We start from the raw sequence: 20,507 nt of genomic DNA on the forward strand, positions 1-20,507 counted from the left end.
AGATCCAACCCGATGAAGCGCGACATATTCAAGGATTGCAAGAAAAAACTACATGAGCGGGGGGTGAGTTTCAGGATGCTGTTCCCTAAGCTGAGAATCGAGACCGGTGAGGGGGAGAAGGCTTTTGCTTGTCCCAGGGACCATAGCTTTTATAGACGCTTTGCAGTGAGTGCTGATGGACTGATTTGTCCCAATTCTCATCCTACGCACCCGAGGGTTATATTAAAGACACTGGTGTAGTTTTTCCTCTTGGACCTGACATGGACCGTCGGACCTCCGTTGTTGGGACTTCTGTGGGGGCACAAATGTGCAAAGTTAAGGTTCAGTTGCTCATCCTTTGATTTGTTAGTTTTATGGGGATGTTTGCGTTTAGTCACCACCACGTAAAAAAATGTAACGGTACTGTTTTTGATCAATGGTTGTGTGTTATTGTGTAGACAGACATGTCTTCACAAATAGCTTTAATGCTCTCTCCACTTGGAATGTAAGTGGGCTGGGGAGCCCTGTCAAGAGAAAAAAGGATAACTATGACGTGGTGTTTCTCCAAGAAACACATGTCAGAAGAGGAGTCTGAGAGGACTCACCCTAATTTGGTAAATGGACTTGTATAGCGCTTTTCTAGTCTAGCTGACCACTCAAAGCGCTTCACTACATGCCGCATTCACCCCACTCACACACATTCATACAGCACGTCTTAGGATATAACTACGTGCTTTCTAAGCATTCACACACATTCATACCCCCAATGATACACTGGGGGAGCAACGTGGGGTTCAGTGTCTTGCCCAAGGACGCTTCAACATGTATCCAGAGTCGAACCACCGACCTTCCGATTGGTGGGCGACTGCTCTTCCTCCTGAGCTACAGCTTTGGGTGATCCGAAGCCGCTGGGAATCATGCTGTTGTTCTGGGAGAGAATTTACTCTTTTAAAGGACCCAGTTCTTGACCACAGTTGGGCAGTGTTGTGTAAAGTGTCAAAGGTTGTTGTGACATTGCAAAGAATTTGCAAATCTTTGGGATTAATAGATATTTGGAGGATCATGAACCCCTCTGGTAGGGACTACACATTTTTTCACCTGTACACCAGACCTGTAGTCGAATAGATTTTTTTTTCTAATATCCAAAGCAGTCATCTCCTCTGCTATGGGTTGTGAAATAGGGAATATTCTTATTTCTAACCATGCTTGAGTTGGCCTGGACCCCAGAGCGAGAGAAGAAAGTCTTATAGATGGCGAATAAACCCGTCACTTCTACAGGACCCAGTAAATTTAGAGTGGCTAAGGACAGAACTAAATAATTATTTGGAGTTCAATTGGCAATCTGTATCATCCGCAGGTGTCAGGTTGGAGGCCCAAAAGGCTGTGATTAGGGGACGTATTATCCAACACACGTCATACCATAAGAAAATTAAAACGGGAGTTGCTAGAATTTGAAAATTTAATTAAACAGGCTGAAACAGAGTTGAAGCAACAAATGACACAAGACAGCATGAGAAAACTGACAAAGTTAAAATATCATTATAATAACCTAAAAGGTTTAATTTAATTTATGTCGGGCTAGACAAACATATTTTGAATCAGGGGACAAAGCAGGAAAGTTTCTTGCCAGTTATATAAAATAGAGGGAGTTGGCTTCCACTATTCCTGCTGTTAGGTCACGGACTGGGGACCTGCTTACCGCAACTGTAGATATTAATCAGGCCTTTAAAGAATTTTATAGTAACCTCTACAGTTTAACATCTAGCTATACTGAAGAAGAAATTCACAAGTTTATAGAACCACTAGGACTTCCAAAATTGACAAGGGAACTGAGGGAATCTCTAGATTTGGATATTACTATTGAGGAGATTAAAGTGGTAATCATGGCTTTACCTTCAAGTAAAGCACCTGGGCCCGACGGCTTTACTGGGGAATGCTTTAGGAGCTCTGCGACAGAGCTAGCTGCACCTTTACTAGAAGTGTATAAGGAGGTGCTGGAGAGGTGTATACTACCACAAACTCCGAGACAAACCCTTATTAGTCTAGTTACTAAGAAAGGTAAAGATTTGGATGAATGCAAGAATTACCGTCCTATTTCGTTAATGTAAGTAGATGTTAAGATAATCTCAAAAATTTTAGCAAACCGATTAGACAGTGTAATTACATCATTGATCCATACTAACCAAGTGGGATTAATTCGCGGTCGTAGCTCCTCAGATAATATTAGACGTCTTATTGATGTCATGTGGTCAGTGACTGACGCCCAGTCCCCAGTTGCAGCAATCTCTCTGGATGCCAAAAAGGCGTTTGACAAGGTAGAATGGAGGTATCTATTCACAATTTTAGAAGAGTTTGGATTTGGTACTACCTTTATAAAATGGATTCATGTATTATATAAGCACCCAGAAGCAGCAGTGGGTTAGGGTTTGTCTCGGATTTTTTTATGTTGGGTAGGGGAACCAGGCAGGGGCCGTCCCCTTTTCCTTTGCCCTTCTGTTTAGCTATTGAGCCTCTTGCAGCAGCTGTACGTGAGGCGACTAATTTCCTGGGTGTCACTGTAGGTGGGATGGTACATAAATTGATGCTTTACGCTGACAACATTTTATTACTGGTGTCTGACCCCGGCAGTTCTGTACCATGTCTTCTTAGAATCATAAATTAATTTGCAAAATTATCTGGCTACAGGGTGAACTGGTCCAAGTCTGAGGCACTCCCCTTGACAGCTTATGGCCCCTTTACTGCCTTCCATCCTGGTGCATTTTAGTGGCTTCAGCAAGGTATCAGCAAGGTATCAAGGTATCTACAAAGTTACAAAGACCAGCTGATAGAGGAGGCTTAGGGCTGCCAAATATGCTGTTTTACTACTATGCTTTTAATTAAAGGCACCTGGCCCATTGGTCTCTCCCTCCCGAAAGGACTCCCCGTGGTACTGTATGGAACAAGCTGTAACGGCCCCTCTATCACCCATGCAAGTCTTGTCTACTAAATTCAGTAAAAGAGCAAAAACACATCCAGTAATCTCTCATCTTAAAATAATTTGGACCAAGGTTGCTCAAATATTTAGATTTGATCCCTTTCTAAATGTCTCTTCAAGTATCTGATTAAGTCCTAAATGACAAATTCCCCATTTATTAGAAGATATGGCATTAGAATGGTGTGGTCACATTGGGGGTTCTGTTTTGTGATGGTTCCTTAAAATCTTTTGGGGATTTGGTGCAGCGGATTCAGGATTCCTACGTCTCTCTTTTTTTGGTACCTGCAACTTCGACATATGTTGGTGGGGATTTTTGGGTCTGCTGCATCTCTCCCCCAAAATGTAGAACGCCTAGATAATATTATTAAGAGTTATGGAAAGGGGCACAAGGCATTATTGTCTATTATTCTACGATGATTCAGACTCTTGCCAATGGGTCCATTTCAGCTCTGCAGAAGACATGGGAAAGGGATCTGACCCTGACATTTACTGATGAAGATTGGAACAGAATTTGTAAAAATGTTACAGTAGTTTCAAGGGATGCAAGAGTACGTCTTATTCAATTCAAAATTATACATAATTTTTATTGGACTCCCTCCAGATTATTTAGATTAGGATTATTACCCACATCAAATTGTTGGCGATGCAAATCTGAGGAAGGTTATTTAGTTAATGTTTTATGGTCATGTGATAAAGTCCAACACTACTGGACCGATAATTTGTGTGAGATTACAAGGATACAGGATGTTTCCCTGTTCCCATTCTTGTTCTTGAACTGAGATCAGCACATGGAGCTTGCCCCTGCCCCCATACACTCTCTCAGGGGATCAAGGAGGTCCCACCTCAGCATCCAGTCTCTGAGGGGGCCTGTGAGGGCGCTCCTCAACTAGTCTCCAAAGAGGCCCTCACACACGGTAGCCAGCCCCTGTGTAACGGGTGGTGTATGGACCCAATTGCAGTACAAAGGAGTCAGAAGACAGTGGTAAAAAGTTCATGGCTTTACTGAGACTCTGGCAGACAGACAAAGGGTTTAGAAACCAGCAAACAGGAATCAGGAGAGGAGAGGCAAAGTTCTTGGTCAGGGACAGAAGGCTGGGTCGAATTACCAGGAGGCAGACGAAGCAGGGAATCAGGGAGAGGCGAGGTCGGTACCGGTAAAGCTGGCAGGAGAACGCTGGAAAGACTTGCATGGTAAAGAACAATCTGGCAAAGGAGTGAGTGTGGAGCTGGTGACTATATGCTGGGCTGATTGCATGTGATGAGAGGCAGCTGTGTGCACAGGTGAGTGGAGTGAACTGATGAGGTGTGTGTGGCTGACAGGCTGAGTGGGGCAGACGCAGGATCAATGGAAAATGACTGATGGTTGGATGACTAAACTGTGACACCCCCCCCTTCAAGGGACAGCCCTTGACGTCCCCAAAAACAAGTCCAAGGAACCAGGGGGTGGGAGGAGGGGGAACAGGATGGCGGGCTAAGGTGGAGCAGCAGGCACCAGCGGGCTCTCGCTGACCGGCTTGACTTTGGACACATGGAATGTCGGGTGCACCCGCATAGACCGAGGAAGTTTGAGCCGGACTGCCACAGGATTGATGACCTTCTCGATAGCGAAGGGCCCAACAAACTTGGGAGCCAGCTTGTTGGATTCCACACGCAGAGGAAGGTCACGGGTGGAGAGCCAAACCTTCTGGCCCACCTGGTATTGTGGAGCTTGCGAGCGATGACGGTTGGCTGCTGAGGAGTACCGGTCTGCCACCTTCAGGAGGGAGGCCCTAGCATGGCTCCAGGTCCGACGACAGCAACGGATGAAGGCTTGAACTGAAGGGCAAGAGGCCTCCCCTTCCAGGGCTGGGAAGAGAGGAGGCTGGTAACCGTAGGTACACTGGAAAGGAGACAAACCAGTGGCGGAGCTGGTAAGGGTGTTGTGGGAATATTCCACCCACAACAGATGCTGGGACCAAGAGGATGGGTCTGTGACACCATACACCGGAGGGCCGTCTCCATTTCTTGATTCTTCCTCGCAGTCTGGCCATTAGATTGCGGGTGGTACCCGGATAACAAACTGGCCGTGGCTCCCAAGAGGCTGCAGAACTCCCGCCAGAACACTGATGAAAACTGGGGCCCTCTGTCCGAGACCACATCAACAGGAATCCCATGAAGGCGAAAGACGTGGTTGAGGAGCAGCTGGGCTGTCTCTTTAGCTGATGGGAGCTTAGGCAAGGACACAAAGTGTGCCATCTTAGAGAAGCGGTCCACAATGGTAAGAATAGCCGTCTTCTCATTCGATGGTGGCAGGCCTGTCACAAAGTCCACTGAAATGTGGGACCAGAGGCGATGTGGCACTGGGAGAGGCTGCAGGAGGCCGGATGGTGCTTGATGCGATGTTTTATTCTGATTGCAGGTCTGGCAGGGTTTGACATACTCCCGGGTGTCCTCCTGTAACGTGGCCCACCAGAAACGTTGTAGAAGGACCTCCCGGGTTCTCTGGATCCCAGGATGGCCGGTCAACCAACCAGTAGGGCAAGCACTTGGACCAGGCTGACCCTCTGTGGCAGCTCTCACTTTCTCCTCAATTTCCCAAGTCAGGGATGCCACAACACACGGGGACGGAAGGATGGTGTCAGGAGCACTGGTGCCATCGTCCTCCCTCTGGAACTGACATGACAGAGCGTCAGGTTTGACGTTGCTGGAGCCGGGTCTGTAGGAGAGGGTGAAATTGAACCTAGTGAGGAAGAGGGCCCATCGTGCCTGTCGAGAATTGAGTCTCTTTGTGGTTAGAATGTACTCCAGGTTCTTGTGGTCCGTCCAAACCAGGAAGGGCTGCTTGGTTCCCTCCAGCCAGTGCCGCCACTCCTCCAGGGCCAGTTTAACAGCAAGGAGTTCCCGGTTACCAATGTCATAATTTCTCTCGGCTGGGGAAAGACGCCGAGAGAAAAAGGCACATGGGTGGATCTTCTGGTCACTGGCTGCTCGCTGGGACAGCACAGCCCCTACACCCATGTCAGATGCATCCACCTCTACGATGAACTGCCGTTCGGTGTCAGGAACTTGGAGGATGGGTGCAGAACTGAAGTGGTCCCTCAGGGTCTGAAAGGCTGTATCTGCAGAATGGGACCATTGGAAGGAAGTCTTGGAGGATGTCAGGGCTGTGAGAGGGGCAGCGATGGAGCTATAGTTCTGGATGAAGCGCCTGTAAAAAATGGAAAAGGCCAGGAACTGCTGCAGCTTCTTACGGGTTTCAGGGACTGGCCAGCACCTAACTGCGTCCACTTTGGCAGGATCCATCTCCAGGTGACCTTGAGTCACAATGTAACCCAGGAATGACACAGTCTGTGAGTGAAACTCCCACTTTTCGGCCTTCACGAAAAGGGAGTTCTCCAGCAAGCGTTGGAGGACCGTCTGGACATGGTGGATATGTTCTTCGCGGGACTCAGAAAAGATGAGGATGTCGTCCAAATAGACGAAAACATATTTGTCGATCACGTCTCTGAGGAGGTCGTTGACCAAGGCCTGGAAAACTGCCGGGGCATTGGTGAGGCCGAATGGCATCACCAAATATTCATAATGTCCAGTGGGCGTGTTAAAAGCAGTCTTCCATTCATCCCCCTCTCGGATGCAGACAAGTTGGTAGGCATTACGGAGGTCGAGCTTGGTGAAGATCATGGCTCCTTGAAGTAACTCAAAGGCTGAGGAGATGAGGGGAAGAGGGTACCGGTTCTTTATAGTGATGTCATTAAGTCCCCTGTAATCAATGCAGGGGCGCAGGGCCTTGTCCTTCTTCTCGACAAAGAAAAATCCTGCCCCAGCAGGAGACGATGAGGGTCGGATAATACCGGCAGCCAGGGAGTCATTGATGTAAGACTCCATGGACTCCTGTTCAGGACCAGACAGGGAGTACAGACGCCCCTTGGGAGGTGAAGTGCCAGGCCTCAGGTCAATGGAACAGTCATAAGGCCGATGAGGGGGCAATGAAGTCGCCTTAGTTTTACTGAACACCTCCCAGAAGTCATGGTACTTGGCAGGAACTCTGGACAAGTCAGGGCAGGAACTGGAGTGCGTTGTCTGCTGGGGTACTTTAAGGCAGACCTGGTGGCAGGAGTTCTTCCAACCGAGGATGCCCCCTGTGGCCCAGTCGATGTGGGGGCTGTGTCGACGTAGCCAAGGGTAGCCTAAGATCAGTGGAATGTTGGAAGATGACATGAGGTGGAACTGGATGGTCTCATGGTGGTTACCGGAAAGTAGCATGTGGACTGGAGAAGTCTGGTGAGTGACAGTCTCCAGAAGATGGCCATCAAGGGCTTTGGCAGGAATTGGGGTGTCAAGTGGAATCTTCTTAAGTCCGAGTTGTATGGCTAAGCTTTCGGCCATAATGTTGGCATCTGCACCAGAGTCTATAAAAGTGGGCAGGGTGTGTGCACCAACAGGAAGGAGGAGCTTGACTTGGAAGAGAGGGCGTAAGCTTGAGGAGGAAGACTTTGCTGCCGTGTGACTCACCAGGACTTCCTTACTCACTGGTGAGCCCTGTCTTTTAACGGGCAGCGGGAGATAAAATGTCCAGCTTGTCCACAGTACATACACAGATTCCTCTTACGGCGGCGCTCTCGCTCTTCGGGTGTAAGCTTGGTGCGGCCCACCTGCATGGGCTCAGACTCTACACCAATATCCATAACGGGTAAAGAGGAACCAGAAGCAGATGAGTAACCTGGCCAGCAGGCTGGGTCGAGATGACCAGGAGTGTTCTGTCTCCTCTCCCTTCTCCGGGCCTGTATGCGGAGGTCCAGCCGAACAGTACGTTCAATGAGACTGTCCAGTGTGGAAGGTAGAGGATAGGAAACCAGTTCATCTTTGATGTAGTCTGCCAAACCATGCAGAAAAGCATCGCGCAGAGTGTTCCAGTCGCTTCGACGGGCCCTGGTCCGGAAGTCGATGGAGAAGTCAGCCACTGACTGGTTCCCTTGGCGCAGGGAGAGCAGATCACGGGCGGCATCAGATCCGGAAGCGCCCAACCCGAACACCTTGCGTAGTTCCTCAGAGAAGGCCTGGAATGATGCACAAGCGGAAGTCCGCCTCTCCCACTCTGCTGTTCCCCAGAGGAGGGCTCTGCCGGTCAGGTTGCTAATTACGTATACCACCCTGGCATCCTCTGTGGCGAACGTGTATGGCTGCAGGCCGAAGAGTAAGGAGCAGGAGGTCAGGAATGAACCGCAGAGTTCAGGGTTTCCATCATATCGCTCAGGGGTTCCCACTCTGGGCTCGGAGATCATTCTGGGCTGTGGCAGAGCTGGAGCAGGAGTCTCCAGTGTGGGGACTGGAACTGCAGGAGGGCGAGTGGACATCAGCTGTTGCAACTGGGTGGAGAGGGCTACAAAGGCAATGGTGTTGGCCTCTGTAGCTCGTCTGGCGTATGCATCAGCCTCCTCCATTCTCTGCTGCTGTTGTATGAGCGCGTGCTCAATCCTCTCAAACCGATCCTGTGGTGAGGGTGGTCCTGCTGGGTCCATGTCTGGCCAGATTGTACTGTAACGGGTGGTGTATGGACCCAATTGCAGTACAAAGGAGTCAGAAGACAGTGGTAAAAAGTTCAAGGCTTTACTGAGACTCTGGCAGACAGACAAACGGTTTAGAAACCAGCAAACAGGAATCAGGAGAGGAGAGGCAAAGTTCTTGGTCAGGGACAGAAGGCTGGGTCGAATTACCAGGAGGCAGACGAAGCAGGGAATCAGGGAGAGGCGAGGTCGGTACCGGTAAAGCTGGCAGGAGAACGCTGGAAAGACTTGCATGGCAAAGAACAATCTGGCAAAGGATAGAGTGTGGAGCTGGTGACTATATGCTGGGCTGATTGCATGTGATGAGAGGCAGCTGTGTGCACAGGTGAGTGGAGTTAACTGATGAGGTGTGTGTGGCTGACAGGCTGAGTGGGGCAGAAGCAGGATCAATGGAATGGTTTCATACCAAACAGATTTGCTTTGCCAAGGGAAGCTTTATAAATGTAAAGCTCCCCTTGATGCCCATCAACTGCTTATTTATTTATTTTTGTTACAATATATAAGATGTAATAGAGCCGAACCGGACAGGGAAAGAGGAAGAGCAAAGAAGAAGGAATGGAACAGAAATAGAAACAAAAACCAGACAACCAGCTGCTACACCTGTAAAAACAAAACAGAAGACAATCCACGGCCTCTGAGGGGAATCCAGCCTTAGCGCCACCAGGAGCACCTGAAAGCAGACAAGCAGAGAAAAAACAAACACAAGTAGCAGCAATCATATACAACACAACTGTGGATAGATGACCTGAAACCACAGGATAACACATCAACTGCTTAGAGAGCATGCTACTGGGCTCATGAATGTGTGCACAGGTCCTACATGATAACCTGCCTAATTATGAGTGTGTAAGTGTACAGAGCCACAATCCACAGCTTGGGCTTGCCTCCCACAGATGCTATGAGATTGGTATCTGGAGAGTTTAGGGGTCAGGGGAACGCCTCAGACTGTTGGACATACTTTTCAGTCCTTTTTAGCCCTTCCCGTTTTTGCCGGTCTCAGTGCTGTCCCTCTGCAGAAAGCTGCTCGTGAGGGGAATGCTAGTGCCATACTGTAGGGGGTGATTGGTCTGCAGATACGTTTAAGTAGGTGTCAAAATTGCAATCCAGAACATTGCATTTGTGACGGCCTCTATGTCAGGGTGTTTCCGGCTGGTTGTTGGCTGGTCTCTGCTGTGTCTTCCAGGTTCAGCGGAGACAGGACTGTCATAAATGAATGCGCTACACCTGGGCCCGGTGGAGTGTATTTATTCTCATGCTGGCTGACCCCTGGGTCCCCTTTTTTCCATGCACGCCGCCTGAGGGGGATGCCGCACCACGGCTTTGCTCTTTTGTGTCGTTTTCGTTTCGCACACACACACACAGGCACATCCATACATGCCTACACTACTGACTATTGATACTGATCTTTTGCCTTCTTTTTATTAATAAATTTGTTACTTTTGTTGCAACCTCGTCTCCTCTCCCGTTCTTGGTTACAGTCCTTGAGCCAGGCTGTAACACATTGGATCAAGATGAGAAGTGTTGCTCATTTTATCTGTCCGTGGTTTTAATTGATTTAATTTGTGTGTATCTTCAGCATAAGAAAATGCTCAAAGAGTTAAAGGAATTGAATATGTTGTTGTCTAACATTGAAAAGGTATGTTTCCCACAGCCCGTGGATAATCTGGCGGAGAGAGACTCTGGAGTGCTGCTGAGTGCCCAGACCATCACCTCTGAGACCATCAGTACCACAACTACAACCCAGATCACAAAGGTCTGTGCACCCAATAAACTGCTCCCCTAATACAGCAATATATCACCACATACTGTTTTCAGCCACTTGTTACTTTAACTTCCTGAGATTGCCCAGTTGTAAATAAATGCAACTTGTGACTCACATTATAGGCCACAACATAAATCACATTGTAATATCATGAAGTGACCAAGACAATGTTTAAAAAAGGCTTACTCTGAACGTTCTAAAGAAGAAGTTTTATTCTCCAAAACACAAAGTAACAGGTAACAGCTTCTGCTTCCAAATGCATCTTCCTCCAACAAAACTTGGCTATAGCCAGAGAGGCCCCTTTCACAGAAGCTTCTGTTAAAGCTTGACTAGGCTAGTTGAATTAAATCATTCTTAATTAATCCCAGAAAAAGAAAATTTATTCAATATCATTGAATTTCATTGGATTACTATGCTGGTACCAGAATACAAGCATTAGAGGGAAATTGTACAACTCTGGTGATATGCTCCCTTTTTGTCTTGTTGGTATTGGACTTTTCTGGGCAACCCACTCCATCACAAAAACAGTCAACAGCCAGAGTAGTTTACAGCAAACTGGTACCAAATAAATTGGTCATTGTAGCAGTGCTGTACATTTTGTATGTGTACACTTTACTTTCTCCTCACAAATGAGACGCACATTATCCCATGTGCTTATCTTCTGTTGTTACTTCTTCTCCTTCATACCAGCTTCTTCTGTACTTTCAGGGAAAAGTCTTTGGCAGGAACTGTGGGGCATGTGCAGAGTACCTTGGCCAGTATGGGACTAATTAAACATGCACATGTAGAAGTAATTCCTCTCCCAGTCACATCACTGAGTGTGTTAGTTAGAGATTTCTTTTCCTCATCCAATTTTTTTGGCTTCTAAATCACATTACAAATATCAATATTATGAGTAAATCATTGTTGAATATTTTTACCTTGCAGCAATGATTGTTTGTTAGTGATAACACATGCTTGAGAAACAGGATACACGAGGAGGTATCTCAGCAGTCTATTTGTCAGCATGACCTGCTGCCACTTTAAGTGTTTTGATTTAAGTGTATGCCCTCGGTCAAACGTTGCACTACCGAAATAGTACTACATGTCGAGCATACATCCATGTTCCACGACATCATACTGTGAACTGTGCCTGGGACCCACCTCGCTTTTAACCCCACAGTATTTGGGAAGGACACAGCTATGCTGATGATGTCATGTGGCTACCTGAAAATGGTGATTCTGTTCTCATCCAAAAGTGAAGATGATTATTTTTTTTTCGGCATGTATCTTAGTTTGTGTCATATCTCTTTTGTAGACGGTGAAAGGTGGGATCTCTGAGACTCGCATAGAAAAGAGAATTGTCATCACTGGGGACACTGAAATTGATCATGACAAGGTGAGGAATGGACGAAGAGACTCTTTTAATTGCTTTATTTTTCACAATAAATGATGTGATGATGTTTTTTCTCAGATTTCTTTTTCTCAGGTTTAACTGTTTATATATTGTCACAGATTTCTGCTTAAAATGTAGATGTACCACATAAGAAGCTGCAATCATTTGCAGCCTTATTTTGTTTAGAAGAAAAATATAGAGCGAAAATAAGAAAAAAAAGTTCATTCACAGTGTACTAAGTTAGTCAAACAGGAGCTTTTCACATGAAGAAAATTGTAGCCATGACTTGATTATGTAATCCCTAGGCTTTAAATGCTGAATGGTCCAAATTTACAGAGCACCTTTTCAACCTTGTCAAGATTCCACAGAGTGCTTTACAAAGTGTTTTCCATTCAGACAACGACTTGTACAGCACTTCTTATTATATATATTTGCACTGATGCTGATAAACATATCGGCATTAACAATCCATGGAAACTTCTTCGTAACCTGTGACCACACAATGATACCTCATACCCCTATCTTAGTATCTCTTGGGGCGGCTGTAGCTCAGGAGGAAGAGAAGTTGCCCATCAATCGGAAGGTTGGTGGTTCAACTCTGGCTTCCCCGGGCTACATGTCGAAGCGTCCTTGGGCAAGACACTGAACCCCACGTTGCCTTCCAGTGTATCACTGGCGTATGAATGTGTATGAATTTCTCTAACTCTGACAGTAAAGATGATTTTATATACGTAAATCTGTTTGGCATTCTCATGTTCTTCTTACAATGCTTTCTATTATATCTATGATCCACTCTTCAGGCTTTGGCTCAGGCTATTAAGGAAGCAAAAGAGCAGCACCCAGATATGTCTGTTACCAAAGTGGTTGTGCACCAGGAAACAGAAATTACCCCAGAGTAAGAGGGTGAGTGATCATTCTGAAAACCCATCTTCAACCACTGTTTGCCATCCATTTTAATGGTATGATGAAACTCGGACTCCGAGACAGTGAACATTTGCAGTTCAAACAGATATTGTGAAGATTATAGCTTTTTACCTTAATGTTACCTTTAACATTTAGAGGGGCCATCAGTGAGTACAATCTTCTGTTAAGGACAGTATCTTATCTCACTGTTAAAGAAAGTGATATGGATTTGAAGCAAAACTGCATTAGATTCCGTTAAATTTAGTTTTATTTATATGATGCCACTTCATAACAAAATTGTTTTTCCTGTTAACTTCAGATAGAGACACCAATTTAAAATCACTTTATAAAAATCCTGAGGTTTCCTCCCTATTCAGAAACCTCAGAGCAAACTCAAATCAGGGTGGTCATCTGCCTCAGCAAGACAAAAAGACAACAAAAGAAAGAGACGGATAAAGATTCTTCTACTTCTCTCCCTGATACAGCCACCCGAAGGCCAGTAAATGAATGGATAAGGACAGAAATGATCGTGTCAAATATTTACCTTACAAATGAATCTCTAAATCAATGGAAGGCAATAGATTTGATTTGGACAGTTATGTCAGGACAGATGCAACAATCTAACCCTAGATTTACAGTGATGTGAAGGTGGATGAGCGAACTAGTTCAGGCGGATTGTTTTTTTGAAAGGCTTTTCATTTTTCTTTTTCTCAACAGTTTGATTTTGAAGATTAGATTTTAAAGCACTACCATGCATAAATGACAACACTGCATATGACCAAGTGTTATTCTTCAAAAGTTATGTTAACTGAATTTTTCTGGTGTAAAGTATCCCCTTTATAAAGCCAAAATCTGTCACATCAGCACAAAGCCACAGCAGTGTAGCATGACAGCTCAGCTTTTTAGAATCAGGTTTGTGCTTCAAACTTTGCAAGTTCTCATACCAGATAGTTGTGTAACATTGTGTTTGAAGTCATTCTGCAAACCCCTCTCCCTAAAAATGTAAAAGAACTTGTTTGGTCTTGAAACGGATTGTCTATAGGCCTACATTGTATCAGCTTAAATGAGGCCAAAACACTGCAAAGATACGGAAATGAGGAAAAGCCTATTAAGGTTATTTCTAGTTTTAAGGAGCAAATTATAAACAACTACAGAGAAAAATCTTTTTAACCCTGTGACATGAGAATTCACTTGTTGCCAAATATAAGAGTAAATGTGCTTCGTCTGTCACTATGAAAAAGTGTCCCAATTAATAAACCCCGACATTAGTTACACACACATACTCTGTGTGTCCCTGTAATGGACTAGTGACCTGTCCAGGGTGTATTCCACCAATGGCAGCTGGAATAGGCTCCAGCCCCCTCTGCATCCCCAAATTGGGTTAAGTGGGTATAGAAAATGGATAGATGGATTTTATTTTCATCACCTAAAGTGGTCGAGAAAATCCGGCGCATTCAGCCAAGAGCTTGTGAATATCCCCACACCGCCTGACGCCTCTCTCCATGGGCAACTCCAGCGTATGAAAGAGTCCAGCCCTTCTCCAGGAGTTTGGTTCCAGAGCCAACACTGTATGTGTATAACTATATCTAGTTGGTACTGATTCACCTGACACACCAGCTCATCCTCTTTCCTCGCCAGCGAGGTGACATTCCATGTCCATAGAGCCAGTTTGCATTGGCACACCCACATTGCCTTCCCCTGCCTCCCAGCTCACATTGCACCCGACCTCAAATTCCCTCCCCACGAGTGGTGGTTCCCACGTGAAAGTGGGAGAAATAGCAATCATTAAATTCTTATAGGAACTGATAACATCAAACGAGCAAAACATATGTAGGATTTTGAAACGGAAATGTATCTTGTGCTTAAAGTGCTGATATTTCAAAACTGAGATGCAATCCTTGTTTTTAAAAAAATGGTTGACCTTCGCTGCAGAGGAAACCAAGCCTTTGTGTACTCTTATATTTTTCCTCTGGTTTCATGTTTTATTCCACTCTAGGTCTCTTTCACTTTATTCACTTATTTTGCTGTTTTGATATAGCTGTTAATGTTTAACACATCACTTTCTTCAGAAATGGTTTACATTAAAGGGGCAGTGTGGAAGTTCCGCTGTTCGTCAGTGTACTGTTCTCTCTATATGTTGTACTTCCAAAGCTTTAATATAGATAAACAGCCAGCCAAACTCCTTTTCATGAGCCAGGAAAGTGAGCGTGCTTGCTCCTTTATTCACTTCTCAGACGACAACATTGAATTGGAGTGAAACTAAAAAAGAAAATACAAAAAATAGACTTAATAAACTACTATATCACCAACAGGTAAGTATGAATGACTTTGAGGACAATAATAGAACAAACAACCAGGTGAGTAGCATGTAACTGTATGATGGTATTGCTATCTTATAAGCAGTAACAGATCACACTAATATAGTCACACAAACTTAGAAAATGTCCACAATAATCATAAATATCAAACATGTAAAGACTGCATAAAACTCACAGCCATTGCTTTCTGAAGGATACACGTGATGAATTGGCTTGGATTAGATGTGACAACCTTCAGATGAAACCATGCTTGTCTTCGGTTTACAGAGCTTTCTACTTCCTATTTCCTGTTTTTTCTCCACAGTGACAGTGTCAAAATAAAAGCCTAACAATCATTTGTGTATAAAACTCATTTTAACAATCAACTTGGATTCTCTTTAACATAACATATTCAGGGCAGAACAGTCAGATTCTGTCATTTACGAGTGCGTTTGAGTGAAACCACCTTCTCAAGTTCTGAGGTCACTTTTAGAGATATAAATTATAAATAGATGTTACATTTGGGTAGATATTCTGTGAAAAGATAACTTACAGTGAATGTCACTGTCAGTTGTTCTGCATTATATCAGTGTTTTGTGGACCCCATATTTGTGGTAATAAAAGCTAACATTAACTACGTAAAGCTCAAGGCTGTTTGTATTCAGTCTGATAGCAGGCAACACATTGTATCTGGCTGACATCTTCAAAGCCTCTTAGTATCATGTTACTCTTTGATTTAAATCAGCTGATCTTCGTAACATGATGCCAAGTAATTTCTGTCCAGCTAACAAAGCTACTTAGTAGTTTTGGCGCATACACTCAAGTGAATCAACAGTTTTCAACAGGGACACGGAGAAAACGGTTATGTTTGTTTAATCAGATCAGCTGATCGTCTGCAAAGTAGTGGCAAATCGCACTTGCGCCAACCTTTGTCCCTTCTAGGCCACTGTAATCAATATGGCGACGCAAGTGGTGTCCTTCCAGGTAAGCCTTTGTGGAGAGCAGACCGCGGTATATGTAAATAGAAAGGAGAAATCTAAAGTAATAAAAACACAACGACTCGTTTCATAGGGTCACTATATAGCACTAACAACATAGTTATATGTATTATATTCCATTTCTGTTAGTAAATCACCATAATCATTACACACTGCGCCTTTAAAGCTCTGATGGAAGGTAACAGGCCTGAGCCCTTCCCCTTCCTGACGATGTGAAGTGACGTTCATACATAAAACTCCAAAATAAAAGTGAATGGAAACATTTAATCAATCAAAACATTACTGTTAATACTGAATAGCAATAATGACATGATTTTGTGCTGTTTGAATTAGTTTGTTGGTAAAGCACATGGTGCTTTGATGGTTAAATACGAAACATCATTTTCATCTACAGTATTTCAATAGCAAGCCTTTCTTTAGTCAACACTGTGGTTTTTTTCACACAATTTCAGTATGTGAAATTCCCCCCTAGTTTTTCTTTTCTCTTGATATTCTGGAAGTTTTCCTCTGTACAAATAGTGTATCAGATTTTGCTTATTCATTCAAGTGTTGCAATCTTAAAGACTGAGGTCTAGCTGATATATATAATAATAAATATCTATCTTCCTCTTTTTCTTCTTTGTCTGTCTTTTTCTCTCAATCTACAGATCAATCTACACATCTTAGCCCTCTCAGACGTCGTATCTCCTCCTCATTACTTGTGTCTCCGTAACACTATTTTACCTCAGCAGCCCCTGTCGTCACACCCAGCTGTCCTGCCTTTGACATGAAACACCAGAACTTATCAGAGGGAACGGGCTTCAACATTGAATGAAGTTTTCACCTCCATATGTGGAGTTTGACTTGAGGGAGACAGTCGCCAGAAATTTCCCAAGAACCCTTCCAGTATTCCCAACAATGCCCCTCTTGTTCCATTTACTGCCAACAGAGCAACAGCTGGAGTTTTGAATAGAATCAAAAAAATCTGTAAGTAGTAAAAGGATGCAGCTTTTGTGGATTTACTCTTCTCCCATTTGCGTGGAGAATTTAAGAAAAACAATCAAGGGCATTTGGTCTTTTAATCTTGAGATTACCGGTACTTTATTTTTCTACAACTTTTCTTACCATCAGAATTGGTTATCAGTATCTTGGAAGCAGACATTTTTTTAACTGCGTATTGATAAACACTAAGGGATTGTGGGAGATTTTTCTTGGGATTGTACATGTTGGGACTGGAGCATCCCTCTCTAATTTTGAGTTTGGTGTCATTTCTTGTACAGTAAGTATTTTATTTTCCCTCTGTGTCAAAAAATATTTTTTCAATTTATGTATAAATAGATTAATTCTATTAAGGCGGGTTGTGGAGAGGGTTTGGGTGGGGTATTACTTCTTTCACCATATTTAAAGTTCAACTTAAACATTTATGGAGTGATTTCACATCTTTTGACTGTTTTAGCTGTTGTAGTACTTGTGTCGTTCAAAGAGGACTTTGATCAGGACCACAGAGACACAGGGTACTTAAATAACTTCATTCTTTATTCATTCCCACCTCTGTCTTCTTTTTCAGTGTTTTATGGTTTAGGTTTAGACTCAGCATAGTGTATGAATTCACAGTTTTGGATTCAAGCCATCCCTGTTTGTCAAATAGAGTTTTAATCATTTATACTGAGCATGACATCATTGTCAAGTGTTCCTGAACTATTTTCCCATTTCTGCCTTCCTACTAAATGGGCAACTCATCCATAGAGATGAAGTTCCAATGTTTGTTTACCTGCTTGATTGTTATTAAATTGCTGAAAGCTCAGAAACCCCTGGAAATTAGCTGTGTCATTAAAGTGTGTCAGAGTCTTACACGTACACTAATAATGTTGTTTACTGATTTTGATAATACTCTATTTTAAAAGCATTATCAAGGTCAATGAATCATTTTACTGTGGCATTTACACCAGATTATTATATAGAAAAATGGAAAACAAGAGGCATCTGTTCTGAAGTCTAGTAGTTTAGCTTGGATATTGTATTCATAGTTTTGGCCATCATTTCTGATTTTAACATAACAAGTAACTATTTAATTGATGAGACATGGGAGATAAGTTGCCCGTTTGCAACAGCAACACGAAGGTAAACCTGTCTGAGACAGACAGACAGACAGCTGTTTAATTTGTTGATTAATAATAACAGAAAGTGAAAAACTTCACCACAGAACATGCATGTAATGATGTGCATATGTATATATTTTAAGCATTTTTAGGATAACACTAACAAATTATTATTGCTTTTTTCTCGTATTGTTCATGGGTCATTTTGTGATAATAGTCACAGACACAGCTCTAAAAATGCATATACAATGTTTACAATACACTGATAAAACCCTAAAACCACATTAAATTGATATTATAAGAATAATAAACTTATAATACCAAAAAGAACCACTTTAGAATGCACTGCCTATTCAAATCAGACACATGACTGTATTTGCACCTCTTTTGTTTTGTCTACATTCAAACATGATGCTTGTAGTTCCACACTACATTCTGTGCAGTGTCTCAGTGAACAGGCATTTTTAATTTTTCTAAGATTGTAAACCTCGACTTCACCAGGAAGACATGTAAAGAGCATCATGCTTAAAATGTTGTCTTTAGCTTGTGATCTTAATCTTAATTATATTTCACGGTTTCTATTTCAAATTGATGTTAGTGCATTTTCCACATATAGTGTGGGGACTGTGACAATATTTAGTAATTACACTTACGTCTGCTCATTATAAAGATATCTTTAGATTAAGTTTAAATGTTGGCATAAGGTTAACCACATTGGCATTCATCCTGTGATGATCAATATCAAGAAAAGCCTTAAAGCTATACATTCCATTCAATTCAATTTTATTTATATAGCGCCAGATTACAACAATTGTCATCTCAAGGCACTTAAATAATATAGTCCAATTCAAGCCAATTGGAATTCAATTCATTGTAATCATAATTAATTGGATTATAATTATGAGCAAAGTGCTCTGTTAGGAAAATATCTTACAATGAGATCTTTAAGATATGATGGAGCTCGGTCATTAAGAGCTTTATATGTGAGGAGAAGAATCTTAAATTCTATTCTGAATTTAACAGGGAGCCAGTGGAGAAACATTATCTCTCTCTGTTAGGGGGTTGTCATTTCGGAAGGTTGATATTACTAAGAAACTGTTCTATGTTACTGTCTGGTGGATCATTTTGTGAAGGTTTTATAAGGTTGATTGGCTAGGAATCTTCCAAATGTATTGCCAAGCTCAAAGTACTCCAAGCGAAGTCTTTTTTTTTTTCATTTAAAAAATTAAATTAAATTTTTTAAATTTAAAAAAAAAAAAAAAAAAAAAAAAAATCAGGAACTGCTTTTTGTCAATAATTTCATTTAACTAAAGTTTAGCTTTCCTTAATTTATTCAGTATGTGTTCCTCTTGGGAGGCACTGTAGACAACTTCTAATTCTGATATTCTTTAACTGTCCTTGTTTTTCTATTATTTTTGCCTTGCATTACTGCTTTTCCTGCTTCCCAGAGAGTACAAGCTGACATTCCTGCCAGGTCATTATTTTATATATATATACAGACCATTCCCTTTTGAAATAATTAATCAAATCAGGGTCGCATGAAGAAGCGCGCTCGGCAGAGCCACCTCAGGAACAGGAGAAGGCGAGCCCAGCTGGACCCCCTCCAGAGCAGAAGCAAGAAGAGGCGAGCTAGGTGGAGCTGGTGGATGGCCAGACGCCATGGGACCTGGAGCCGGAGATGATCTGGTGGGAAGCCAGACCACGGGCGACGTGGGAGCTGGAGCCAATCTGACGGATGGTCGGACTTCCACTGATGAGGGAGCGGTCCCCCTGGGCCCCCTCTGGAGCAGGGACTAGAAGCTGTAACCTGGCAGGCTGTGACATGGCTGGATTGAGGGAAGAGGCGCCCCCGGCAGCCACCCGTGCAGACTCCAACCCAATGATCTCCTCCAGGGCTGCACGGTTTATCCTCTCAGCCTCCTCCCAGATGTGTGACATATCTGTCATCATTGTGTGAACAGGCTTATCATAAAAAAAAATCCAGGAGTTCGTTGGACGCTGTCAACCGTCACAGAGGGTTGGTTTCTTGCCCCTCGCAAGGTCAAAAGGGCACAGACCAACTTCCAGAACTCCGTTATATCTGCCGCGTCCATTTCAGGCCAGATCCTTCTGTCAGAACAGGTTAGCTGTGGTTGCTGTGCTGTGGCTTGGCATGGAGATTTAGGACCCGGGTGCAGATATTCAAAGCAAAACTTTCAAACACAAAAAAACAACATAAAGCGTGGCTGAGCCGGAATACAATAAATCTAAACTGTGGACTATGAAAAACTAACTAAACAAAACATGGCATGAAACATCACTAGGACTATGGACTAAAACTATGACTATAGCTATGAATAATGAACAATGAACAAAACCTGCTACAACTAAACCTCAATGAACATCAATGAAGGTGAGGATCTGGCAAAGTGCAAGGGGAAACCTAGAAACTAAACACTGAAGGGAGGTGATTAGTGATGGAGTGCAGCTGAGGGGGGAAGCACAGGTGAAGTGAGTGAAGCTGATGACCAAGAGTGACAGAGGGGAAACATGACAAAAACTAATGAACACATAAAACTAACAGATATGACATAAGGAAACTATGGTTAAACTAATGAC

The 20,507-nt window shown here is 43.4% G+C and overlaps 1 protein-coding gene across 7 annotated transcripts in view; it reads left to right on the forward strand.

Annotated features, from left to right (window-relative positions):
* The window catches only part of epb41a (erythrocyte membrane protein band 4.1a), a 92,991-nt gene extending 75,372 nt beyond the window's left edge, over positions 1-17,619 (forward strand). For 5 of the 7 annotated variants that reach the window (XM_072370811.1, XM_072370814.1, XM_072370815.1 and 2 more), the window contains 4 exons: positions 10,133-10,249; positions 11,556-11,636; positions 12,434-12,536; positions 16,479-17,619. In XM_072370811.1, coding sequence (XP_072226912.1) covers positions 10,133-10,249; positions 11,556-11,636; positions 12,434-12,532 — 297 coding nt within the window. In that variant the 3' untranslated portion in view covers positions 12,533-12,536; positions 16,479-17,619. The remainder of the gene's footprint in view (positions 1-10,132; positions 10,250-11,555; positions 11,637-12,433; positions 12,537-16,478) is intronic. The other 2 variants (XM_072370813.1, XM_072370816.1) reach the window with 1 other exon arrangement.
* Positions 17,620-20,507: the final 2,888 nt, after the last annotated feature.

This window comes from Leuresthes tenuis, unplaced genomic scaffold (assembly GCF_036924035.1).
Source record: "Leuresthes tenuis unplaced genomic scaffold, fLeuTen1.0.hap1 SCAF_18, whole genome shotgun sequence".
Lineage (NCBI taxonomy): Eukaryota > Metazoa > Chordata > Actinopteri > Atheriniformes > Atherinopsidae > Leuresthes > Leuresthes tenuis.